At 37.4% G+C, this 27,184-nt stretch overlaps 3 protein-coding genes across 3 annotated transcripts in view; 1 reads left to right on the top strand and 2 right to left on the bottom strand.

Moving 5' to 3' along the window:
* Nucleotides 1–1,195, bottom strand: part of CEP89 (centrosomal protein 89) — a 158,278-nt gene extending 157,083 nt beyond the window's left edge. The window contains 1 exon segment of the mRNA XM_020985037.2: nt 914–1,195. Within this exon segment, the coding sequence (XP_020840696.1) occupies nt 914–952 (39 nt within the window). The 5' untranslated portion in view covers nt 953–1,195.
* A 102-nt stretch (nt 1,196–1,297) lies between these two features.
* On the top strand, nt 1,298–11,073 carry FAAP24 (FA core complex associated protein 24). The gene is given in 6 exon segments (XM_020985036.2): nt 1,298–1,472; nt 6,674–6,815; nt 6,916–7,055; nt 7,683–7,791; nt 7,794–7,834; nt 10,339–11,073. Coding segments are annotated over 5 exon segments (648 nt in total). The 5' UTR covers nt 1,298–1,472; nt 6,674–6,706; the 3' UTR covers nt 10,588–11,073.
* Nucleotides 11,074–11,166: 93 nt separating this feature from the next.
* Nucleotides 11,167–27,184, bottom strand: part of RHPN2 (rhophilin Rho GTPase binding protein 2) — a 73,116-nt gene continuing 57,098 nt past the window's right edge. The window contains exons 7-15 of the mRNA XM_020985035.2: nt 25,376–25,542; nt 20,453–20,640; nt 19,832–19,988; nt 18,691–18,810; nt 17,507–17,701; nt 15,652–15,728; nt 13,739–13,885; nt 13,285–13,440; nt 11,167–12,520 (exon numbers count right to left, since the gene is read on the bottom strand). Coding sequence (XP_020840694.1) covers nt 12,263–12,520; nt 13,285–13,440; nt 13,739–13,885; nt 15,652–15,728; nt 17,507–17,701; nt 18,691–18,810; nt 19,832–19,988; nt 20,453–20,640; nt 25,376–25,542 — 1,465 coding nt within the window. The 3' untranslated portion in view covers nt 11,167–12,262. The remainder of the gene's footprint in view (nt 12,521–13,284; nt 13,441–13,738; nt 13,886–15,651; nt 15,729–17,506; nt 17,702–18,690; nt 18,811–19,831; nt 19,989–20,452; nt 20,641–25,375; nt 25,543–27,184) is intronic.

The raw sequence follows: 27,184 nt of genomic DNA on the forward strand, positions 1-27,184 counted from the left end.
AAGACAGGATGTTGGGAAAGATTGAAGGCAAAAGGAAAAGGGGACAGCAGAGATGAGTGGGACGTGATTGAACAACTCACATTAGGCTCTGAATGTATAAATTAAGAGGAGAGGAGAAAGGAAGGAAAGGGAAAAGAAGAGAAGGAGGAGAGAGAAGGAAGATGGGGAAAGGAAGGAGGAGGGAAGCCGGGGGAAGAAGAGAAGGAAAAAAAGATGAAGGAGGGTGGAGAATGGCTGGGAGGATTAGAAGAAAGAGGGAAAGTGGGAATAAGAAGGAAGCGGTAAGAAAAAAAGGAGAGGAGGGGGAAGATAAGAAGGAAAGGGGGAATAAGAAGGGGAGTGGGAAGGTCGGATAAGAATGAATAACTGAGGGAGAGGCAAGAAAGAAGGGAGAAGGAAAGGGGGGACAAGAGGGGAAGAAGGGAGGCTAAGAAGGGAGAGAGAAGGATAAGAGACAAGGGAGGTTAAGAAGGAAGACGTAAAGGAGACGATGAGAAAAGAGAGGAGGGAAAATGAGAAGGGGAAGGGAGGGGAGGAGAAGAAGGGAAGGATAAGTAGGGGAAGAAGAGAAAATAGGGGAAGAAGAGGAGAAGGGGGAGGGGAGGAATAAGAAGAAAATGGGAAGGGGGAAGGAAAGGGGAAATAACAATGAGATAAAGAGGGAGAGAAAAGACAAGAGAGGATAAGAAGAGGAGGGAGGGAGCACGAAATGAGAGACAGAAAGGGGGAATAAGAAGGGGAGGTGAAAAATAAGGAGCAGAAGTGGGGAGGATTGTAAGGAAGAGGGAAGGGAGGAGAATGAGAAGGGGGGGAGAATGAGGAGGAGGAAGTGCGGCCGGAGCCCGAAGCAACCAAGTCCAATCCGGGCCTCTACTCCCTGACCCCCAGGGGCCCAACAGGTGAGTCTACTTACAAACTGGCTCCTACGGTCTCTCCTGAGCCCAAGAGGCATTTTCGTGGCCGGGGAGGAGGAGGAGGGCTGGGCTAGGGCTGCTAATGATCCCACTGTCCCCCAAGCCACGCGTTTTCGCCCAGCCCAAAGACCTTAACCAGCAGCTTTAGGACCTGTGCTAGCGGAGCTCCAGACGCTTCCCCTCGCTAGGGAGCCCGCACCAAGGGCTCTCGGCATTGGTTCCCGCTTTCCCGGGGGACCAATCAACGGCACGCTCACTGCCACGCCCGGCTGGCCCTTGGCAACCGGAGGGGCTCGTTCGAACGCGGTCGGCGCCCGCTGGGACTGCGGACCCTCGCCGCTCGGCTTTCTATTGGCCAATACTGACGTCCGTCTTCCCTGGAGTGGTTGTTCTGGCGGAAGGAAGGCGGGACAAGATGGGCACGGAGGGATCGTGTCTGGCCGGTTTCGCGTCTCTGATTGGGGCTCGGAGGCGGCTGCGCAGATGGTGAAACGCCGGACAGGCGCGGCGAGTGGCAGAGTCCTCCTCTGAGCGAGTTATTTAGACTCTTTCAGCAAGGTAGGGGTCCTTGAGATCCGGCTGGTTCTACATACACACACACACACACACACACACACACACACCACACCCCCGGGCGGGAGGAAAGGGAAACTGAGGGTTTTGTAAGGGACTGCTTTTTGTCTTTCATTATATATCCCTGGCTGTTAGCACAGTGTCAGGCGTGTACTGGGGCATAGTAAATGCTTGTTAACCCACTGAGACATGATAGCTTTTGGCTTTTTTCAATTATCTTTATTTTTATTGATAGCTTTTTAAAAAGAGACGAGAGGAAAGCAGTTCAGGATTAACCAACATTTCATTCTTGTCTGCAGGTGTAAGCAGCATTACGCATCATGGTACCCCACTTTTGCAATGAAATGAGGGAGGCATATTTTTTCATCTTTTCTCCAGGGCCGGGCTTAGCCAGTGTCATTACACTGCATGCAAGTTTGGGTTGGTTTTTTCCCCTCCATTTGTATTTTTGTAGTCATTGTGGATAATATTTTCCCGGTTCTGCATACTTTGCTCTGCATCAGTTCACATGAATCTTCAAATATGGTTCAGTAATCCATTTCATTCACATTCCACCCTTTGGTTTAGCAGTTCCCCAGTGAATGGGCATTTGCTTTGTTTCCATTTCTTTGCCACTACAAAAAAAAATGCTTTGAATATTTTGGTGTATAATACCTCTCTGTCTTTGACCTTCTTGGGATATATGCCTAGCAGTTGGACCAAATCACAGTTCCACCAGTAGTGGTATCTGTATGCCTCTTTCTGGAGTTCCTCCACCTTGAGGTGTTTTGTTTTGTCACCTTTGCCAGTTGGCTGGGTGTGAGAAGAAACTTCAGTTATTTTGATTTGCATTTCTGTTATTGATCTGAGGGGTTCTCTCATATGGTTTTTAGTAGATTGCAGTTGTTCTTTTGAGAACTCTTTCTTCATAGCCTTTAGCAATTTATCACAGCTGTTTCATATGGAAGAAGGATTGCTCTAATTCTTTTTGGTTCCCAACCAATCATTTATTACAATTGAGCATTTACTAAGTACCAGTTATTTGCCAAGCACTATACAGCGACAGCTACTGAAAGAAGACAGATATATTTGGTCCCCATATAAGAAATTTTTTTAGGTTAAGAATTAGAGTTGTCCAACAGCATAATGAACTGGCCCAAGACACAGTGGGGTTTCCAGTCACTGAAAGCCTTCAGAGGGAGGTTAGATAACTACTTGGGATGTTACAGGAAAGTATTCTGGCTTAGCCAAATATTAAAATTGATAACCATTAAAGCTCCTTCAGACTTCAAGATTCTGGAACAGTATGGGCAAAGTTGATAAATCCTCATCAGAGCTTGGCCTACGAATCAGGATCTGGGTTCATTGCTTTGGTGCTGCCATTGACTCAGTATGTGACCATATGCCAGTTATTTAACCTGTGTAGGTCTTATTTTTCTCATTTGTAAAATGAGAGAGTTAGACTAGTCTCTAAGGATCCTTCAAAGTCTGAATGTCTTTTAAGAATCTATGAGGTGGGTCGCTAGGTGGTGCAGTGGATAGAGCACCAGCCCTGGAGTCAGGAGGACCTGAGTTCAAATCCAGCCTCAGACATATAACATTCACTAGCAGTGTGATTCTGGGCAAGTCACTTAACCCCAATTGCCTCAGCAAAAAAAAAAAAGAGAGAGAGAAAATATGAGGTAAGGTTTAAGAGACTGTGGAAGGGGTGCCTCTAAGGAGTCCAGCACACAGGAAGCATATAAATAGGTGAGGGAAGTGAAGGCAAAGTTAATAAAGACATCCTACTTTTTAAGAAGGTATATTATAAGCAGAGCTCTGGAGAGATAAGGTTGGCTTTGGAAATGATAGTGTCCAGGAAGAGAAGATTCAGTTGTGAAATATGGACTTTATTGGGAATATGGGGTTTTGTTTTGAAAAATGTGACTATTCAGGGATAGCTTATACCTTTCTCTGGAGAGAAGTTTTAGAAACACAAGAGTCTTTAAAATGTCACAAATAAAGAAATCAGATTAAGAGGATCATTGTCCTACAAAGGGGCAACAGAATAATAGATAGAAATACCAAACCAAACAGCTTAAACACACAAAGTTTTAAAATAAGTCAGCATACCAGTACAGTTTAACATGCTGAGACCAATGAAATTGGCAGAGAACCAGTAAAGAAGGACAAGGAAACTGCAGAATTCTTGATAGATGTCTTTAGTGGATGTGTCACTGTTAAATAAATTAAGCAGGAATTGGCAACACTCCAAAAATCACAAGGTCAAATTAAAAGCTTGAAAAAAGTAAACTATTATATGAGAAATTAAGCGAGAACTTTGTAGCAAGGGCTACAAGGAAGTGGGGAAGAATTAATGAGGATGATGACCAATGAAGAATTTTCTATTTTTTTTTGTTTGTTTAAACTGGACCTGTAAGAATTCCTTCTACTGATTTGTCTAAGGAGAGTTACCTAGAGCCCAAACGGGTTAATGTCTTTGCTCAGGTCACACAGCTAAGATGTTATAGAGGCAGGACTTGAACCCAGGTCTTCCTGACTCCAAAGCCAACTCTCTAGCCATCATGCCAGGCTGTCTCTATGAATAACAAATAAGATAAAATAATAAGAATCCTCCAAAAAAATCCGTTGAAGTAGCAAACAGCAAATTTATTACAATGGAAAACAAATTTGCATATGCCAACCAGCTAGAAACATAGGGGCTAGGAAGAATATCACTGAACTCTAAACTTTCAAACTGTGTGTGAAATAATGAAGAGTGAGGAAACCAAAAGAACAATATACATTATTACTTCAACAGTGTAAATAAAGACAACACCAAAAGTCAACCAGACGCAAAGCAGGGACAGTGAATAATGGTGTACCAAGTTTTTATAGTTAAAACACACCATTTTCTGGTAACAATTGATAAACTACAAAAGTAGAAATTGATATATACTACCTATCAAAATCACTCAATATTGGGTCATTTTAACCATCATTGGGCAGTGTTCTTTGCAGGGGAGGGCATGTAGGTGTTTAGAAAGTGTCTTTTTTGTCAAAAAATCAGTAAATCATGGAATAAACATTTATTAAGCATCTAGTAGGTGCTATACATTATGCTGAGCACTCTACGAATGTTATCTTTTTATACATCATAACACTTTCACAGCTATTTATAGATCAGTTCTTAACCAAACAAAAAAATAGTGGTAACTACAAAAGATAAAATAATTTTGATTACATAAAAATTTTAAAATTTTTCAAAAAGTTACTACATCTAGGATAAGAATAAGAAGATGGGGGAGGGGGAAACACTTTGTATTAGATTTCTCCAAAAAGGGTTTGATATCCTAGCTATACAGACAACTAACAAATATGAGATGAAAAACCAATCCCCAGTTGATAAATGGCAAAAAAATATGAATACTTCTCAAAGAATTGCAAATCATCAATTGCCCATGTAAAAGAATATTCCAAATCACTAATCAAAAAAAATGCATATCATAAAAACCCAGAGGTTTCACCTCACAGCTAGTAAATTGGCAAAGAGTAAAAGATGTGGCATTAGTGCTAGAGGGGTTGTAAAGACAGGTACCCATGTATTGTTGGTGGAACTGTACTACAACCTGGAAAGCAGTTTGGAATTAGGCCCTAGTTCAAGATGTCTGAAAGGCAATTGGAGATATGAGATTTGAGGTTAGCAGTGAGGTTAGGACTGGATAAATAGATTTGAGAATCATCTGCATAGAGATGGTAATTAAATCCATGAAGAGATCACCAAGTGCAATAGTATAGAGGGAGAAAAGGGCCAGGAAGGAGCCCTGAGGGACATCTGCTGGTAGAGGTGTGATCTGGAGGAAGATCCATCAAAAGAGACTGAAAAGAGGTCCCATAGGTAGTAGGAGAATCCAGTAAACAGTCTACATAAGGACTACAATGTAAGTAGAAAGCACAGGCGCCACAAAATAATAAAAAATGAATTTTTCAAAATGACAACAAAAAAGTTTTTAACATTCATTTTTTTAAAAAATTTTGAGTTCCTGATTCTCTCCCTTCTTCCACTCACCCCTCATTAAAAAGGCAAGCAATTTGATACTGATTATATATGTGCAGTCTTGCAAAATATATTTCTATATTAGCCATGTTGCAAAAGAAAACAGACCAAAAACAAAAAGTTTAGTTTTAAGTAGGCCTCAATCTGCATTCAGACTTTATCGGTTCTTTCTCTGGAAGTGGGTAGCATTTTTCATCATAAGTTCTTCAGAATTGTATTGGGATGGGGCAGCTAGGTGGCACAGTGGATAGAGCACTGGCCCTGAAGTCAGGAGGACCTGAGTTCAAATGTGGCCTCAGACCAAACACTTGACACTTACTAGCTGTATGACCCTGAGCAAGTCACTTAACCCCAATTGCCTAAAAAAAAAAAATTTTTTTTAAGAATTGTATTGGGAAGAATAGCTAAGTCATTCACAGCTGATAATCATACAATATTACCGGTCCTTTGTATAAAGTTTTCCTGGTTCTACTCACTTCACTTTGCATCAGTTCATGTTAAGTCTCCAGGTTTTTCTGAAGTCCACCCACTCATCATTTCTTATAGCACAACAGGATTCCATCACAATCATCTACCACAACTTGTTCAACCATTCCCCAAGTGATGAGCATCCCCTCAATTTTCACTTCTTTGCCACCACAAAAAGCTGCTATAAATAAATATTTTTCTTCATATAGGTACTTTTCCTTTTTGATTTTTATCTCTGGGATACATACCTAGTAATGGTATTGCTATGTCAAAGGGCATGCATGGTTTTATAGCCCTACAGGCATAATTCCAGATTGCTCTCCAGAATGGTTGGGTCAGTTCACAATTCCACCAACAATGCATTAATGTCTCAATTGTTCTATATCCATTCAAACAAATGGCAATCTTGATCTCAGAGGAGATATGAGAAAACATGTCCCCCTACTCCTTTGCAGAGGTGGCAGGTCCGTGGATATGGAACACAGCATATCTCATTAGATTTTTTTTGGTTGTATTTTCTATTTTTTCTTTCTAAAAAACATTCATTGTTAAAAAGGATAGGGAAAGGGAGAATACCAGGGGAAGTTAGATAATAGAAAAGCTAACATCAGTAAAAATATACGTTTTTTAAAAAATTTTACAGCTTTAAATGTGAAGCCAATGATTGGATTGCCAAATGAATACAATTTTGCATTTCTTTTAGTAAACCAACACCATCACTATCAGAATATCATTGATGGAGAAAGAAGCCACATTTTCTAGTACAGGCCTTATACATGTTCCTTTTGGACATGTTGTTGGATGTGAGAAATGGCGAGGGTCTCAGTTAGCCCAAGGAATGCAAGGTTAGTATGTAAACTTTTTTTTTTCCTGCTTAGTACCCTGTTTCTTCCTGTGTACTTTAATTTATAATAATATAGAATTCATTCTCTTGTCTATTTTAAGGAAAGATTAAGGTCATCTTTGAGGAAGACCTGACACTAGTGGATTTTCACCTTTCTAATAGATTCTGTATTCTTTATATTACTGAAGCAGATCTGGTGGCAGGAAATGGCTATAAAAAAAGAATTGTTCGACTTAGAAATGTAAGTACTAAGCAAATGAAAAATGAGAATTGTTCTTGCCCCTCTCAGAATTGGCTGTAAAATATCCATTCAAGAAACATGGACCAATTATATATACTACGTTCTAGAAGCAAATGTGGACTAAAAATATCATTCCTGCCGTTGAGGTATTTATAGTCTAGTAAGAGGGTGGACATCTATGCAAATGTTAATGCAAGTTAGAATGTAAGTGTATAAAGAAAGTATCACCAAAATACTGCTAAAAATTGAGAGGAATAAGTCTTGAAAGCCAAGGGGGATTGAAGCAGACATTAGGAGTGAATATATCCTAAGTGTAGAAAAATAAGTAAAGCATCAGCAGAGCCTCTTGAGAGAGGAAAGTGATTATTTATTTGCAGAACTTGTTAATTTTAGATTCCCTAAAATTGCTAAAAATTCCAAATATATATACTATTACATCATTCCTTTGCAATTCCAATTGAGTAACAAGATCTTTCTTAGGCTTTTACAGATATCTTAGGTATATCTAAAGCTATTAAGTATTAAATTAATTATTAAATTAGTATCTTTATTAAATTAAACATTAGATGTTCATATCTAATGATATTCAGATATCTTAATTATATCAGTCATTTTTCTTTATTGAAGGCCAGTAATCTTCAAGGGATTGTAATAATTGAAAAAACACAGATTAGTGAACAGTACTTTACAGCAGTGCAGAAATTTGTTGTCCTGGAACTTGGAATGGCATTGCTTCCGTGTCCAGTCAAATGGAAGCATCCCAGCTTATTATCCAACTGGTAAGTACATAATCACACATTTCTAACCTTTTAAAAAAGAATTTTATTTTAAGACCTGAAAGGTCCCTTCATTATAACATCCACCTTTACTTTGACCTAGTGAACAACATCAAAAACCCAGTTAATACTGTTCCATGAATTAATAGAAAGCTGTATTTGGGAAGTCCATGATGAGAATTTCCTTCAATAACCTGAACTTGTCACATTTTCAACCTTAAATACAGGTGAATGACCAACCTTATTGTATAATTTCCCTATCTTAAATTTAGCTGTCAGTTAACTCATTATATATCTGAAAATAGTTGGCTCTTTTGTCTAAGAAGTGACGGTTCTGTATACTTATTGGGTAGACTGTCAGTTTTATAGCACATGTATTTGTCATATGAAATTTTTGCAGTAGAAGTTTGCAGTATTTTTCAAAAAAAAATTTCTTTTTGCCATAAGCTGAGGCTTTCAAATAGGTTTAAACAGCATATAAACCTCTGGTCCCCTATGTATCAACATCCTCAGCCTCACTAGATCTGCTGCCCTCTTCTGCTATCTAAAGAGCTTCAGTTCCTCCTAGGAGGGGAAAGTTGTCCTAAGGTGACACTGAGTCGCCATCTTGAACAAACCCACCAGAAGTATGGTTTGCACTAGCAAAATAACTAAATTTGAGGGTCCTCGAGTTTTGTTTAACCAGGAAAATGAGTTTTCAGAGAAAGGCTGTAGGGTATCAAAGTAAAGTAATTTAGAGGTTTTTATTACTTTGCTTTAATTAGTTTTATTCTGACATGATAATTCGCAGACTCAGGTGTCATTATAGAGACAGGGGAGAACTCTCCTTTTATGATTAACATTTGCATACCATGTTGGTTCAGAAATACTATGTGAAGCATTGTTTGTAAAGGGAGTTCAGATTCACCTTTACTAGTATGAGACTAAATTTTACTTGAATGAGTGAATAGACTAGTCTTTTCAAACTAACATATTGATAGTTTTCACAGTATAAAAAAGTTCTTATTAAAACAAAAGCATTTTTTCTTAAAGATTGCAATATTAAATTAGTTTCAACAAATATTTCCTAAGTACCTACTACATGCAAGTTAGTTTGTTAGGCCCTAGTTATAGACAAATAAGATAAATGACATTCTAAGTCCTGAAGTGAAGCCTTTTGACTGTTTGGATTTGGTCAAAGGGCTGCACTTAAGAACCTAGAAGGCCACACGTGGCCTCAAGGCTGCAGGTTCCCCAACCCTGCCATAGCCTGAAGGAGCTTACACTCTACTAGGAAAATATAACATATACACAAATAAGTATAATACAAGATAAGAGTATAATGGGTTTCACAGTAAAGACCCAAAGTGCTTTAGGAAAATTTGAAGGGGGAAAAAATCATTTCTTGTTTGGATATTTGGGGGGACAGGGAGGAATGAACAGGGAAGGATGTGGTCCCTCAACCAGGCTTTAAAGGAAGAGAACTGTAAAGAGCCTCTCAATTCACAGAGGTGGACATGTATATTGAGTTCAGGGAACAGCTTTAGTTTGACTGCAGATTTAGAAAGGCAGGTTAACACCAAATTGTGAAGGGCTTTAAGGGCCAGAATAAGGAATTGAAATTGTTTAATCTAGAGACAGCAAGAAACTACTGAAGATTTCTGAATGATTTGGTTATACTTATGACTTAAAAAAATTTTATGGGGCAGCTAGGTGGCACAGTGGATAGAGTACCGGCCCTGAAGTCAGGAGGACCTGAGGTCAAATCCAGCCTCAGACACATAACTTACTAGCTGCGTGACCTTGGGCAAGTCACTCAACCCCATTGCCTAACCCCCCCCAAAAAAAAAAATTTTAACAGTGGACAAAGGATTAAAAGTCAGAAGACTAGAGGCTGGAAGACCAGTTAGAAAGATATTGTCACAGTCCAGGCAAGAAGAATAGGGGGCCTACCTAGGGTAGTAGTAGTGGCAGTAGAGAAGAGGGAATGAATGCCAGAGATATCATGGAGATAGAATCAGAAAAACTTAGCAACTGACTCTGAGGATTCAAGCCTAATTAATACAGAGGTTGGTGGAAAATTAGAAGGCGGGGGGGGAGGGGGAAGGTGAGCAGTTCATTTCTGGACATGATGAGTTTGAAGTACCAGGGGAACATCTAGTTACAGATGTCCAACATATAATTAGAGACGTTCAAAGGAGAAAGAGAAACTAGATATAAAGAATTAGGAATCTGTGGTGTGAAGGTAACACTTAACTATAGGAGCAGGTGAAATCACCAAGGGAGAGAGTGATTAGAGCAGAGGGAGTCAAAGACAGCCTTGGGAAAAAATCTATATTTAAGAAAAACAAGTAAAAGAACCAGGAGAGAACGATGTCAGAGAAACCAAGGAAGGGAAAAGTGGCCACAAGGCAGAGGTGAATCAAGGTGGATCCTGATCTTAAAATAAAACTTTTATTAATCTCAAATTGGAAAATTAAGTTTCTTTTGAGTAAAATGAGCTCAGATTCCTTTGTCTTCAATTTTAGGTCCATGAACAAACCAAAGAGCGAAATAGGAATCCTTTTCTTAGGAAGAAAAGCTGCCAGCTCTCTGAATCATCAGTACTTCAAACAGTACAGCAGATACCAGGAGTAGGAAAAGTGACAGCCCTACTTCTGTTGCAGGAGTTTGCAAGTATCCAAAAACTGTGCAGTGCATCTATCCAAGAACTTGAGCAAGTAGTTGGACATATGCTAGCAGAAAAAATGCATACGTTCTTTACCCAGACAAGGTGACAGGACATAATCCTAAAATAGGTTTTGTCCTCCAGCACCACCAAATCTAAGATTGTGCTTTTCTTTACTTATAGTGAAAGCAGGGAATTTACTTTTTTCATCTTGTATCAGGTATCGAAAGGAAAGGACAATTTAGAACCATAATCTCTATGCTTATATTTTAATCAGCTACCCCTTGGCCACAGGTCTTAAACTAGCAGACCAGACACTGCTGTTTGTGGCCAGCTTTCTAATAATGTTTTTTTGTGATTAAGATGATCAAAACTTGAATGCAACATCTTTGTTTAAAGGAAATTCATAAATAATGGTATGGCCTTGACTGTAACATCATCCTTTTCAGATTTCCTCAGACATTTCAGATGGTTGTTAAAGTCAGAAGCAAGAGTCAACTAAATGTTTATGTTATCACAGATGTCTGAGGTATTACACGTAGTATTCAGTTCAGGTCATAAATTGTAACTGAGGATTAAAGGACTACAACTTAAATAGAGCTTTTGGTGCCTTAAAATAACAAGTGTTTCAGTCCATGTTAGACATCTAGATAAATCTTGAAGGGGGAAAAATGAAGAGAACAAAGGATAAATTAATAGTTATTTATTTAAATACATAAGCTTCTACAAATGTAATGCTAAAGGCACTGTTTGGATACATTTGCACAATGTTCCCTTAGGACTTTAATGATTATGATGAAACTAAAACTTGGAAACTTCTGTTACAGGTATTAATGATATGTTTAGCAATTTTTTCTGTATTATTCAGGTACATAGCAAAAAACCCCCACAAAACTGTCATTACTTAGGAAACATTTGGATTTTAAAAGTCTTACATAGAGCTTAAAACTTCCGTAATATTATATATTTATTGCAAAGAAAAGTTAAAACAGGCTTTTCTTTTTAAAACAGGCTTTTTTTAGCCAGAGATTTATTCAAGGTGCATTTATTGCACTTTCCTACTTTAAACAAAATGGAAAATGTTTTGAGTATCAAACAGTATAATATCTACCCTGTAGATGGCATTTTTATCTAACACTAGTGTGTTAGCAACATGAAAATTATTTCTAAACAATATGTAAAGTCAAAGCTGGTTCTAAATAGTCTCTGCTGTTAATAGTAATTATGAAATTTGGCACTAGGTTGTATCTAGAACCTGCAACTGTCCTAAAAGTATGCAGTTTTGTCATTCATTTTGTACAGCAATCAAAGTAAAACTTGTCATTGAGTATGCACAACTATTTTTGATAACAGTAACTCAAATCCACTACTGTAGTCTGGATACTAGCTGCCATGTTGTATAGCATTTGTTTGAATTAAAATTAAAGAATTTATTTTTTTTCAAACTCTAAATCTATTACATAGTGATATCTGCAATATTAATTTAAAACTGATACAAGGACAAGTAATAAAATTAGTTGTGAAGACTATCCTTCATATTTTCAGCACTTTTTTATATACAGGACTATATGCAATAAATAACTTGTAGCAATACACTGACACGCTTCACACAGAAGACAATGTCTTCTGTAAATCCAGTTTCGGCACTTTTGTTTAGGATACAAATGCCACATCCAAGTTTAAAATCTAAGAAAATAGGTTTTAAATATGTTAATAAATTTCACATTATGGCACATATATTGAGAGCTACTGAACACTTAGAAATAGCTTCATTTGCTGAAATGTTAATACAGTGAACTTTCTGTATTGAGAAGACCAAAAGGAGAAGAAAGTTTCTTCTTGTTCTGGGGTCTTACCAGCCCAACTGATGGGAGACAGAGAGTGCTAGCTGACTTCTGTCTGTTTTTGTTGGTTCCCCAACTCAAAAAAGACAGTTTTTTGGAGATTTTTTTGGTTTTGTTGATTTTATCATCTTCTATGGCTAAGCAGATCATGGAGTAAGTTTTCTGCATTCCCACAGAGTAGGTAGCACACTTATTATGCTGCATAAAACAGAAAAGGGAAAACGTCATCCATGCCGAGCTATTAAATGCTCAAAATAAGAGGTTAAACTTGTGAATCACTTCTTGAGTTTACAGCATTTTACAACAATTATTTTGAAATTCAGGCTTCTACTTACTGTGTTTTGACTGTAAAAATCACCAACAGAATAACTAAGTATTAATATCTGCTTAGTAACCACTACTGAAGGATTGCATAGGATTAGAATACGAATATGAGACAGGGGTTCTTAGTCTTTTTTGTGTCCTCAACTCCTTTGGCAGTTCAGTGGAACCTATGAACACTTTCTAGGAGTAATGTTTTTGGGGGGGTTTTTAAGTGCATAAAATAAAATACATAGGATTACAAAGGACAACAATCATATTGAAACAGTTTGGGTTTTTTTTTAAATTCATGGACTGGACCTCAGGATAAGAACTCTTGCTTTAAAGAGAGCTAAATAAAGGTTTTGAAAAACATCGAGCTACTATGAAAATTTTAAAAATTACTCATCAACTCTTTTGGAAGAATATAAAACATTTTTCACCTCTTCTGAATTTTCAACTCCTTGCAAAATTCTCATTCCCTCTTCATACTTGAATTAATGACTGAAATAAGCTTCTTAAAAGGCATAAACATTTATAACGAAGGTTTGAAAACTGATTTGTAGGTTTGATGTAAAATACCTACAGCTTTTCAGCTGAACAGAAGTTAGTAAATTCATTAAAGTAATGAGAACAGGGAGAGAAGCTGTGTCATTTCTTACCACAGAAGATGCTGAGTCCAAAAGACTAATGACCTTCATCTCAATATCTTCCTCCCCTAAAGTTTTCAGTTTTTGCATGATCTCACTCACTGTTAGCCACTTACAATCCACATCTTGAATAGAAACAATATAATCTCCTTCTTTAGCACCTGCCAGCTAGAAAAGTAATATACAAATGATCAATTCTGATTAAAATTAATCACCATCATAAAGTTAACAAATCTATAAAAATTCACCACAGCACTTACAGTAAAGTACTTTTATTTAGACATGAACCATAAGTGTGTCCTTCAGAGTTGTTTCTCTTTCACAAATATTCTGTCTTCCTACAGCCACGTTTATAAATTTGTTTAGGTTGCGCATATATATATATGTTAGGAGTTGTGTGTGTGTATGAAAGCAGTTGAGTATTTCCCCTTGCTCTCAAATGTGCACCTGAGAATATAGTACTTACTGCAGCAGAGCAGTATGGATCCAGAAAATGAACTTGTACTGGGGAACCTCCTCTCAGAGTGAACCCCCAATCTCCTTCTTCAATGGTAAAATGAATGTTTCGAGGAGCTGTCCATCTCTTATTTGCGGAAAATATAGATAAAGGGCCCTATGGAATACAAAAACATTTTCATCATTTGCATATTAAAACAGACTTCTTAAAGTTATGTTTTAAACAACTTCAAGACCACCAACAGAGTGCCTCAGGGACCTGTGCTTGAATGTATACTGACTTGGGTGAAAGCACAGATGAAATGGTACACAAAGTCTGCAGATGAGATAAAGCTAAGAGGGATAATACCAGATGGCGAATGCTACTCTAAAAGTTCTTGACAGGCTAAAATGTACCAAATAAGAATTCTAATAGAAATGTAATTCCTACATTTGCAGTCAAAAAAAATTTACTTCATGGGGCAGCTAGGTGGCGCAGTGGATAGAGCACCAGCCCTGAAGTCAGGACCTGAGTTCAAATCCGACCTCAGACCAAACACTTGACACTTAGTAGCTGTGTGACCCTGGACAAGTCACTTAACCCCAACTGCCTTAAAAAAAAAACATTCATTTCACAAGATGGGGGAGACGTGGCTGAACAGTAGTTTGTCTGAAAAAGACGTGGGAGTTGGACTGCAGGTTCTATATGAATCAACAGTGTGATATGACAGCCAAGAAAGCTATTTTGGTGGATAGAGCACTGACCCTGGAGTCAGGAGGATCTGAGTTCAAATCTGACCTCAGACCAAACACTTGACACTAGCTGTGTGACCCTGGACAAGTCACTAAACCCTAACTGCCCTTAAAAAAAAAAAGCTATTTTGATCATAGGCTGAATTAATGAGCATAATATTTAGGAATAAGGAGGTGACAGTTCCATTGTCCTCCATACCAGTCACTATATCTGACTGTATTTGGTTCTGAGGATCTCATTTTAGGGTAAGGACACTGACAAGGATCCAAGAGGGCAACCAAGATAGTGAAGGAACTTGATATCATACTATGCAGGGTTCAGTTGAAGGAACTAGAATATCTGGCCTGAAAAGACACTTAAGGGCATATAAAAACCATTCTTCAAGTATCTGAAGAGCTCTCAGGTGGAAAGGGAACTGGACTTATTCTTGGCTCCAGAGAGCAGCACAGTAGGAGCAGGGAGCAGAAGTTGCAAAGAGACAAATTTAGGGTTGATGCTGAAAAAACTTCCTAATGATTAGAGAAATCAAAAGGTGGGATATGCTGCTTTAGAAGGTAGTGGATTTTCTCTCTTTGAAAGTCTTCAACCAAAGGCTAGATGACCACTTCTGACCCGAGATTATTTTTCCTGTTTGGGTTGGACTAAATGGCCACTGAAATTTTGTAAAATAATTTCTATTCTTGAAATCCTCTAAGGAGGTAGACCAAAAGACTTCTGAAATTTCTTCCAGCTATAAATCTATGATGCTATAACAGATAATCTTTAGTAACCATTTTTCCAGGGGTCAGAGAAACTGACTTCAACAAGTGAAGGGTTTAATCTAAGGAGATCTTGGACATGTTCCCAAAAATAAGCACTAGGTTTAGGACTAAAACAGAAGAGTCCTTAGAGGTTCTGGTCAACATTTCTGAATTCTATGATAGTTGCCTTTAAAAGACAGAAAGAACTGCCTGCAGGAACATAAATAACCAAATTGCTTGTGATGGTGGTTTCCTCAGCCTCATATAACATGCAACATAAGCTATGTTGTATGCCCTCAATCAAATGAAAGAACCTGTTCTAAAATAGTCATTCAAGGACATCTAGGACATGCTTGGCCACCACCCTCATCCCACCCCTCGTGCTCTTCAGCAAAATTAAGAGTTGTCTGCCCAGGGCAGTTATTATCACATGACACTGGTGGATCATACCAGCCTCTGAAAGAAGTCTGTCACTACCACCTTGGAAAACTGTGGTGCTATCATCTCAGCTTCCTGCTCTGTTTTAGCTGTAAAAGAAAATTCAAAACATAAGATGACAATTGTCCACAGTCCTCCTGCCCACTGAGTGAAGGCTAACTGCATCTAGCTGTCCCTAGCCACCCCACCAGGCCACATCTGCCTCTACCTTCCCAACCTGATCTCCAGCTCTTACCCTGAGGATCGGCTGAGCAGTGAAAATTCACTTCATCTACCCAGCTACCCACTGTCTACCCTTGCTCTGGGAACAGTTATCAAATTAATACTTAACATGGCTTCTCAAAATGATGCATCCATCACTCCATCGCCCTATGCCTCTATTCCCCATCCCTGAGACTTCACCCTTCTCTGACCACCACTCCTTTGTATGATTGTTTCTTCCCATCAGAATGTAAGCTCTCTGAGAAAAGGGACTTCTCTTTTTTGTATCTGTATCCCCAGTGTTTAAGAGAGTGTCTAACACATAACAGGTGCTTAATAAATGCTTACTGACAGACTGATTGACTTCAACTGCATTCTGAGAGAAGTAACTTATGACTATCACCTTCTGAGGCCTAGCAAGTGAAAGGCATTTAACTACATCCCTTTAAGTAAGTACTTCCTTTTGGTGTCCAATTGAAAGATTTTTGAAAATATGTCAAAAATGTTCAGTAAAATGCAAACCACTAGGCATTGAGTAGGAAAAAAAAAAACACTCCCAAAAAAAGGCTGATGCTATCAAAGTATAAACAGAAATTTAATTCAAGATTACTAGACAATCCTTTTGCTTATTTCAAGTATTCAGGTTCATACTGCAATCAGAAGAGAGCTTGCTAACTACTCTCTAAGAGTCTTAAAGAAATGATGGATCTACGTAGACTATGAATGAAATTATGTAATAACTATGCTTCTCCCTATTTGCATTTTAGCTCCCTACCTTCAGACATTATAGAAAAGGGGAATCCAAGGACTTACTCTGTTCAAATGTTATTTGCCTAATGGACCCACCTGAATATTTGCCCTAGTAACATTTAGCTTTTCATCAGATTATGTAACATTATGTAAAGATCTTCCTCAATTTTCAGAGAAAAACTTCCCTTAAGTCATCTCTTCCATTATATTATATCACAAATCAATCCTAATATTGTCATAAAAAAAGTAGTAAACATTAGAAGAACGTGTCATATTTCTCAGTCTAACCTTCCAGGCCCTCTAGGGGAGTGCTAGATTTGGAGTTAGGTCTGGATCCAAATCCTGCTTTTCTACACCTGTGTGTATCCAAGCACTTGGACAAGATGACCTCTAAGGTCCCTTCCATCTCTAACTCTATGATCCTACCTTTTCAGCCTTCTTCACAGTTTCAAAATTATATGCCCGTTTCTCCAGGCAAAGCAGAATATTCCTGCTGCTCTCTAAACAGACCTGTACTCATTTGCTGGGTTGCCTTTCTCCCCATTCTCAAAGTATGGAAATCCTATCCATATTTGGAAACCTAACTCAAATCTCACCTCTGTGAAGCCTTTCCTGGTCACCTCTTTCCACTTATTTTTTTTTCCACTTCTAACTTCTATAGCCCTTTGTTCACATCTTTCTCACAGTACTGACAATAGCATTTTGCACAATACTTATTTATGTGTAAGTCTTATCTCCCCTCCTACACTAGAAGCTTTTGGATAACAAGGACTATGTCTTGCTCATCTCTGCATTCCCACAGTGCCTGGCACAGAGGGAGGGCTACAGAAACTGGCTGACTGAATGCAAGCTGATTTTGTCCATGTTAGACACATGTAGGATGGATATCCTGTGAACAATCAGATAAGTTACTTACAGGTAATATCTGGAGCATCTATTAAATTCAGAAAATCGTCATCTTGTTTATGTTGAGAGTATTTGAGATGAGACCTCTTGTGAGCAACAGACAAGATTTCCTGAAGAATCTCTATGTTCCTCAGCTTTTTGCACAGGCTGGCTGCCCTCACAGATTCTTCATGATCAGTGATGGCTTTACGTAAATGGGATTTTCCTGAAAACATAAATCATGAAAATTAACTAAATTTAAAATTCAATAGTATTTAAGTAGCATTTAATGTTTCAAACTGATCAGCTTTACTAACAGCTAGAAGGAGCTTCAAAAACTAATTCAACTGCTTTGCTTTACAGAGGAGAAAATTAAGGTACAGAGAAACTAAGCATATTGCCTAAGGTCATACAATTCAGACTATTCCTACTGCTCTCTGAATAGGCCTTAAATTTTCCTGACTCTGAACTCTGCTTGTTATTCAATCTCCCTTGGATGCCTTTTCCCTCCCCCCATTCTCAAAGTATGTAAATCTTACCCATCCTTATAAGGCTAACTCAAATCCCATCTCCACTAAGAAGCCTTCTCTGATCACTCCTGGTCAACAATTTCATTTCCACCTCTGACTATCCTGTTTATACTTGCTTTATACTGTGACAGTACTTATCACATAGCATTTTGTGTTAGTTATTTATGTATAAGTCTTATCTCGCCTTTTCATTTCCAGGTCCTTCAATTCTAAATTTAGCAGAGCTGAAACTCAATCCCAGGTTGACCAGTGGTTTTTCATGCATGGAGCAGCAAAAAAGAGCTCTGTTTTCTAGTAGAATCATCTGATCTTCCTGAAGGACTATTAAATGCATCTGCAAAAACCTCATTCTTACTTATGAGATAACTAAATTGACAATCAAATCTAGCTACAAGAACTATGAATGTAAGAAGAGGTGTTTGTATATTTTGAAACATTTGATCCAATCTCAGCCTAGATAATTTAAGAATAACTGTTGCAAAATTACATATTCAAAATTGTAACTTTCAAACTTGAGTAATTACTACAAAGCAGAATGATTGTGACATTTACAGCCCACTATCCTTTAGGAACATTCTGGAGCATGGAGAAAGCACATGGATATGCCAAACCCCAGCAATGTAATTTTTATGAGCTTTTTGGGAGCAATACTTTCCCTATTTCCCATACAAACAATAGTATTTACCTAGTTGTTTCCGCTCATTTTTGTTCTTCAATGTTGCCAAAGGTGTAAATCCTTCAGGCATGTGATCATACAGCTGAGACAAGCACTTTTCCTGTTGGTCTTCATCATCTCCAGGATTCACTACAATGACAGGGATTTTGGCATAAGTTTGATTTGTAAACTGAAATCAGAATAGAAACTCTGAATATTATTCTCTTTAAACTCTGCATTATATAATTTTATCTTTGCTATGATGGAAGTGGCAGTTTTATAATGCTGCACTAAGTAATGGCCTTACATAATATTCCCCTCAAAGCCATGTATGCTGGCCTCTCTACTTTTCCTCCTCATTTCCTGTCTTCAAATCTTATCTGTTCCTCAAAGCCCAGCTCAAATCCCACCTCTTCTACGAAGCTTTCCCTGATCACCCCAACACAAAGTAATCTCTCCCTTCAAGTCTAAACTTAAATAAACATAAGGGTGTTTTTTGTCTATACCACATATCTGGTTCTCATCATATGCTACCTTGTGGTGTTATTTTAAATTTAAGAGTATAGACTGTCTCCTCAACTAAACTGCAAGTCCATTTGGGGCCGGAACTCTATTTCATATTTCCTTTATGTCCTAAACACCTATCACAGTGCTTTGCAGAATCTGCATTTGATAATTCAACAAATATTTATCAATCACTTGCTATGTATGCAAAGCACTATGTTAGGGACTAGAGATAAAAAGACAAAAGCAAAGTAGTCCCCTTCCTAAATACAGACTGAGCTCCTGCAATTAGATTGTTAGACTCCTTGGTAGTGAGGACTATCTGTTTTGCCTTTCTTTGTCTCTCCAATGCTTAGCACACAGTAGGCACTAATGCTTCTTGACTTGACATTAATACGAAAGAGTCTGGTAAAATATAGGGGGATGAATGGATGGTCAAATAGTTTATACATTTCCATAGGTACCTCAATGGGCTAAGCAAAAGAAACAAAATGCAGAGTTTCTTGATACTAATGCTGGAATTCCCACTGACTTTATATATCCCCAATAACATCATCTGTCAAACAGAAATAGTATCGACCTGCCTTAAAGTCATACTAAGTCATCTTGCAGAAGCATTTAAAAAAAGCATTTTTAGTTTTAGGAAGTTTTTTTTTCTAACCCTTACATTGATGATCAATCAGAATGGTGGCAGCAAAGTAGTGAGCCAGAGCTCTATAATGGTCGGATTTCACTTTGACCAGGGTGGCCCAAGAGTACGGGATAGTCTCTTTAACTGGCTCCTGACTCATAGCTGAATGAAGTTGCTGGTAAACCTCCCCAACCTAAAACAAGAGAGGCAGGAAAAAGATCACTGGCACAAAACTGCTTCATGTTTCCTCTGCCAAGCACAAAAAGCTCTTTCTTTTACAAGCAATAATGAATACAGTCAGGTCATTCTAGAATTGGACAAACATTTTCAAGGTTATTTCCTATTGTTAACTTCAAAATTAAAAAAATAATCAGACAGGCAATTGTAATAATAGATTTATTGATGGTTTAAAAGCTCAGGTTGGTGTTACTGATCCATGTCATGCAATAAATTTGTACAGAGAGCAAAGAGGAGGTCCCTGCCTAGGAACAGAATAAAGAGCACTCTTATGAGCAAATTCTGGGGAAGACCCTCATTGGACTTGGGGTTTATATCTCCAGAAATCTACAATGACCCACCAAAGACATGGGAGCCAAGAAATAAACCCAGCTCTAAAAGTACAGCATCCAACTCTAAAAGTACAGCATCACTACTTACCCTGGCAGCTTCCTGGGCCATCTTCACTAAGGTAAAGAACTCATTTCGGATCCCAGGGAGACTTATTTTCTCAAAAATGATTTCTTGAGCTTGTGCTAACATCATTCTGACCAGAACATTTAGCATGGCAGGGCTCATGTCATAACTTGGTGTATGAGTAAATGTTTCCTTTAGGTAGTTTAAAACTCCTTAAATGTAAAAAAAAAAAAAATCACAGTTGAAAGAAGAAATACCCCCACTCTCCTATATTAGAAAGAGATTAAACACATATACATATGCACACATAAAACTGCTCCCTATACTGGCTTCATGAAAAACTGCATTTCCCTTTAATGCTTACAAAGCCATAGAACTGGAATCTGTACTCATCACTGTCAATCAATCATTCTCTCAAAGAGCTGCATGTTGTTTCACTAATAGTAGGTTCATAAGGACTGTTTGAGGCATCAAGGTTTGTGATATATCTTTGTATCCCCAGTATCTAACACTAAGCCTTCCAAACAGTAGACATTTAATGTCTGTTAAATTAATGATGTTCCCAGGTTTGTAATATTATTCATTCTGTCAACATTTAGCTTTTAGAGAATAAAAAAGCAAAAATAACAACCAAGTTGGGAAAGACCCTTGGATTTGGAGAGTCATGTGAGGGCTTGGCACCCCACAAACTGACCTTGGAAGATGTAACAATAGGCATAGAATGAGGAGGCGCTTTTCTGGTTTCATTCATATGAAAAATTACAATGTATGTTTCAGCTACTATATTTTCCCCTTCGAAAATTCACTGTCAAAAAAAAAACCTGACAAATCAGGAGCTGAAATATAACCTCCAACATCATTCCCATCCAACTGGTTCATCTAGTTTCACCAGCATATAAACTGCACCATGTTCTTCGGAAGTGTTACAGAAGCTGGTTTGGAGCTACTATATACATTTTCTATTTGCATGAAGGTTGGCATGATATAGAGCAAAGGTTCTTAGGGTCTGTGAACTTTTTTTTTCCTTTTTTTTTTTTAGGCAATTGGAGTTAAGTGACTTGCCCAGGGTCCCACAGCTAGTGAGTGTCAAGTGTTTGGTCTGAGATCGGATTTGAACTCAGGTCCTCCTGACTTCAGGGCTGGTGCTCTTTCCACTGCACCACCTAGCTACCCTGAACTTTTTTTTTAAATTGGTATCTATTTCAGTATACTTGGCTTCCTTTTTAATCCTATGCATTTTATGCATTTAAAAACATTATTCTGAGAAGGAATCCCTAAGTTTCACCAGACTGCCAAAATGGAGGGGGTCTATGACACAAAAGGGTTTAAGAACACCTGGTACAAAAGCTTACTTTAAATTCTGTATACCCTTTGACCCAGCAATGTCACCACTTAGTCTATATCCCAAAGAGATTTAAAAAAGAAGAAAAATACTCATATGTACAAAAATATTTATAGTAGTTCTTTTTGATGTGGCAAAGAATTGAAAACTGAGGGGATGTATATCAGTTGGGCAATAGCTGAACAAATTCTGGCATATAAATGAGTTGTTTCAGTCATGTCCAACTCTTCGTGACCTCACCTGGGTTTTGTTTTTTTTTGGGGGGGCAAAGATACTAGAGTGGTTTGATATTCCTTTTTTTTTTTAAATAAATGAGGAAATTGAGGCAAACAAAATTAAGTGACTTGCCCAAGGTCATACAGAGCTAGTTACATGGCTGAGGCTGGATTTGAACTCAGATCTTCCTGACTCCAGGCTCAGGGCTCTATCTACTGCACCACAAAATACTATTATGCTGTAAGATATAATGAAGGAGATATTTCCAGAGAAACCAAGGAAGACTTGTATAAACTAATACTGAGTGAAGTGAACAGAACTAGAAGAAAACTGATACAATAACATTGGAAAGACAATCAACTTCAAAAGACTTGAGAACTCTGATCAATGCAATGACCAAGCCCAGTTCCAGAAAAATAATGATGAATCATGCTATCCACCTCCTAACAGAGAGGTGATGGGCTCAGGATGCAGACCAAGACATTTTTTGGACATGGCTAATATGGTCAATTAGTTTTGTCTGACTTACGAATATTTGTTACAAAAGTTTTGTTTTGTCTTTCTTTCTCAATGCAGGGGGGAAAGGAGTAGAAGGAAGAGAAGGTGGATTTTCATTCATTAAAAAAATAATTATTATAATAAAACAAAAAGTAAAGTAAGATTAAATTTTTTAAAAATAAACCATGACATAGAAGATAGAACAGTAGACCTGGGAGTCAAGAGGGCCTGGGGTCAAACTCTGCTTCAAACACTAGCCATGTAACCCTGGGCAAGTCACTCAATCTCTTTCAACCTTTGGGGACTCCTGAATTACGCCATCATGCCCCTGCTCTGGGTACCTGTCCTACTCCTACCCTGCCCCTGCCTTTTAGCTTCCTTTTGTGTGCTGTCTTTCCCCATTCAATTGTAAGTTCTTTGAAGACAGGGTCTGTCTTTCTTTTTCATTTTTTGTATCCCCAGCACTTAGCACAGTGCCTGGCATAAAACAGGCACTTAATAAATGTTTACTGACTGACCAATAACAATACTTGTAGTTTTTATCCCATCAGATAATTATGAGATCAAATGAGATAAGATATACAGTGTTTTCCAAATCTTAAAGTGGATGTTTTTATTTTATTTACATGTGTTATTTATTTTTATTAGTTATTAGTTTTATTATGTTCACCCTATGATTTCATTGGTATAAGCAATTCCCTCTACCAAGACAGACTGGCAACTATTTTGTAATATTTTAGTAAACTGCCCGAAGCACCGAGACCTTAAGTGACATGCCCAGGATTACACAGTATGTTTTGAGCCAGAACCTGAACTCAGGTCTTTCTGACTCTCAGGCCAGCTCTCTATCCACTATGCCATCCTGCCTTTCCAGACATTTTCCGCCTGTATGTCTGTTTTGATGAGTTCATAAACATTGGTAAAAATAAAAAAAGATGTCATATAATTCTTACTAAGTTTATTCCCCTTATAATGTATCCCACAGAATTTTAGACCTCAAAGTACCATGAAAGTCTCTTCTAATCTAACCCCTTCATTTTACAGTTGAGAAAGCTATGGCTCATGGAGAGGAAATTACTTTCCTCAAGGTCACACAAGTTAATGGTAGCTCTGGGACTAGATCCGATATTTCCTGATGGCTGGAATAAATAGGTTTGCCTGGGTTTCCAGTGGAAAATCTTGTCTTTGGAGTTTTACCAACCATTTCACCAAACAGCTGCCGATAATATTAATCTACACAACTCCATCTTGTTGAATGTGAATCCAGAACCCACTCCTACAGGCTCAATTTCCACTGAAATAGGCTGCAGAGATTTATTATTCAATGGAGTCATGAGTGAGTTGGTGCCACAGGTGAACAGAAAAAATAAGAGTAGAAATACAGCTGGACAAAAGACTGTCGTGAGAGTCAAGAAGCCCAACTCCAGGTCCAGCTCTGTCATAGGCTGTGTCATCTTACTCTTCTAGCCTTGAGCATCCCCATTCTCTAAGAGGAGGGGCTTGGACTCGATGCAATCTGAGATCCCTTCAATCTCTAACTTTCTGTAATTAAGCAAAGAATTATTCTACATCTAAATCCATAATGCTCTTGATGCAAGTATTACTGTAATGAGAAAAGTCAAGAAACAACTTATTCACATCTTTAAAATTACAAAAAAAAATTCTTTATATACTGGTTTCTATGACTAGAGTAACTTATGGCTGTTTACTATTCTATCCTTCAAAATAGTATTCCTTGACTCATACATACAAAAATATTTATAGTAGCACTTTTGGTTGTAGCAAAAAAACTGGAAACAAAGTAGGGAAATTCCCTCCAAATTGGAGAATGGCTGTACAAATTATGACAAATGAACATCATGGGATATTATTTTGCTATAAGAAATGACAAAAGTGTCAGATTAAGAAAAACCTGGGGGGACTTGTATGAAATACTGCAGAGTAAAATGAGAAGAATAAGGAGAACAATTTATGTAATGACTATAACTTTGTAAAATATAACAGTGAATGAATTAAGGGTTAGACTAATCTAATGGTCAATCACAACTGCAGAAGACGGATGATCTCTATTGACAGAGATGTGATGGACTAGAAGGTACAGAAAGAGACATTAAATTTTCAGATATAACAAATGTATGGATTTGTTTGTAGATTTCATGAGACTTCTTATTTATTAGAGGTGAGGTAGGGTAGAAATAGTGACATAAAGAAAAAAGAAGAGATTCAATGGATTATTGAAAAAAAAATAATAAACAGAGAGCCAAAGGAAGTTCATAAGGAGACACAAACAAGCACGTCAGTGTTGGAACTACCACATTAAATTTGAAATTAAAAAAAAAAAGCAAAAGTTAGTGGAGATTCATAGCTGCACAGTCTTCTTTTTCTGATCTTTGTATAAGGAAATATTAATATTTCTTGTTTATCAATTTCAGAATAATAAAAAGATAAAGATTTAAATAAAAAAGGTGTTCCTTCTACAAAGGAACAATGTGCAGTATACCTATCCAAGTTTAGATTTGGGAAAAATTAATGATTAAGCTCCAGAATCCTGTACCAAAAAAATCAGATGATGACAACAGGTTTTGGACCACTGAACAATTCTCTTTTTGTACTTTCACAGAAAGTTGGTAATGAACCTACAGAAAGAGCCCTTTCAGGTATGAAGGCTAGCTACTGGGGTCCCAGTAACTGGAAAGCCAAACAAAGTTGGCAAAATCAAGGCTAATAAAAAGTGTCAAAAACAAAATAATAGCAATCCTTTCTGAAGAACAAAGATAATGAGACAATTTCTCTTACTGAAATATACACATAAACACACACATACATGTGCGCGCACACTCACACACCCCTTGCACCCTTACAAGTAAGCAGTTTCCTCATACAACTCTCACCTGCAGCTCTCTGAAAGGCGTCCACAGCATGTTCAAGCCCTGTTTGTGTCTGCCGGTTACTTCGGGTTCCAATTTGTGTATAGACAGCGCCAATATTAAATAGGATACTGGCTTTTTCCAGCAACAAATTCTGCTGGCTGACTGGAACACCAGTTAATGAATCATACCTATTTAAGAAAATTTTAAGGATAAAGAAAACTTCACTTTTGCTTCTGTCGAAAACATAATAATCCTTTACATAAAACTGAAAGATAGATCCCACAAGCTCCTTGTTTACAAACAAGAATAACAGACTTGTTTATATTTAATTAAGACCCTATCCAAAACTATTCTTGGTTTCAAAAATCATATGATTCTCTTAATTGAAATATAATTATCAATTTTTTTTATAGTTTTTCCATCAAATAGAAAACATAAAGAGTTTCTTTTAAGAATCCTATTTTGAATGAAAAAAGAACAAGTCTCATTTGAGACTATATAATAATACTGCCAACTTATTTAATCTTCTATGATAGAAGAGTTAAGACTTTTCTTAGAGGTACATTATAAAAACTCATCTCCTTTCCCAAAAGGAAATTTAGAATCAAGAGCCCCAATGTTTGGATTACTACAGGTAATGAGATATTAAAGTGAAATTCTTATTCTGACCCTTAGTTAAAGAAAAAATGCACCTTAATTCACAATCACCTTGGCCAGTCTCCCCAGGCATACCTGGAGAAAATTTACAATTTCACTGGAATACTTTAAACAATCTTGCTCTTTTAAGAATGCACACTGAACAGGCAAAGATAGCAAAAATGAGAATAGAAATAGTGGAAGGAAGGGGTTGAGGAAAGGACAGGCACACTAATATACCGTGGATGGAACTGTAAATCAGTCCAACCATTCCAGAAAAGGATTTGTAATTATACTAAAAACAGAGACTAAAATTTCTATGTCCAGAGATCCCATTAACAGGTATATCTTCACCAAAATTTCTACAAGCAGCACTTTTTGTAGTTACCAAATAACTGGAAGCAAAGAAAATGTCCATTAGTTGGGGCCTAAACAAATATGTAATATATAATGTTATAGAATTTTACTGCCCTCTAAGAAAAAAGTACGGACTTATATGAAATGATAAAGAGTAAAGGAAAGCTGAGCCAGAAACATGTTATACACAATTACAAAAACAGAAATGAAAAGAATTTAAAAAAAAAGAGCAGGAAACTGAATATTTTGTAACTATAGTGAAAGAACTTGGCCCTGGATAAGAGTTGAGAAAACATACCTTCTTCACCTCATTGCAAAGGCAGAGGAGCATGGGTGCAGAATACTAAATATATTATGAAACATAAATGATATGTCGACTGTTTTTGCTGACCTGCTTTTCTTTTCACCTTTCATTTAAAAATTTTATTACAAGAGATTGCTCACAAGGAATGTATAATAAAAAATTTTAAAGGTGACATAAAAACAAAAGATGTGAATAAAAATAAAACTTTTAAAAAGAATGTGTGGTAATACTTGTTAAAAATTGGCTATCTAAATTTGCTGTCTGGTCAAATCATCAGCACCTAATGTCCTAGGAACTGGGAAAAGGCCTGCTCATTAAAAACACCTGCCAAGCCTAGCATAAGAATTCTTCCTTCCAGTGACACAATTTTCCCTATTTGTAACAGGAAGATTAAGACTATTCCAGTTCTATTTAACAAATAGTTTATGGTGTGCAAATAAGCAATGATTGTAAAATGCCATAAGCTCCTTGGGATCTGCTGCATAACATTCAATACTCTATATCTCTTTAGCTATCTTATATAAGTTCAATAA

This window comes from Phascolarctos cinereus, unplaced genomic scaffold (genome assembly GCF_003287225.1).
Source record: "Phascolarctos cinereus isolate Bilbo 61053 unplaced genomic scaffold, phaCin_HiC Scaffold_2;HRSCAF=192, whole genome shotgun sequence".
Lineage (NCBI taxonomy): Eukaryota > Metazoa > Chordata > Mammalia > Diprotodontia > Phascolarctidae > Phascolarctos > Phascolarctos cinereus.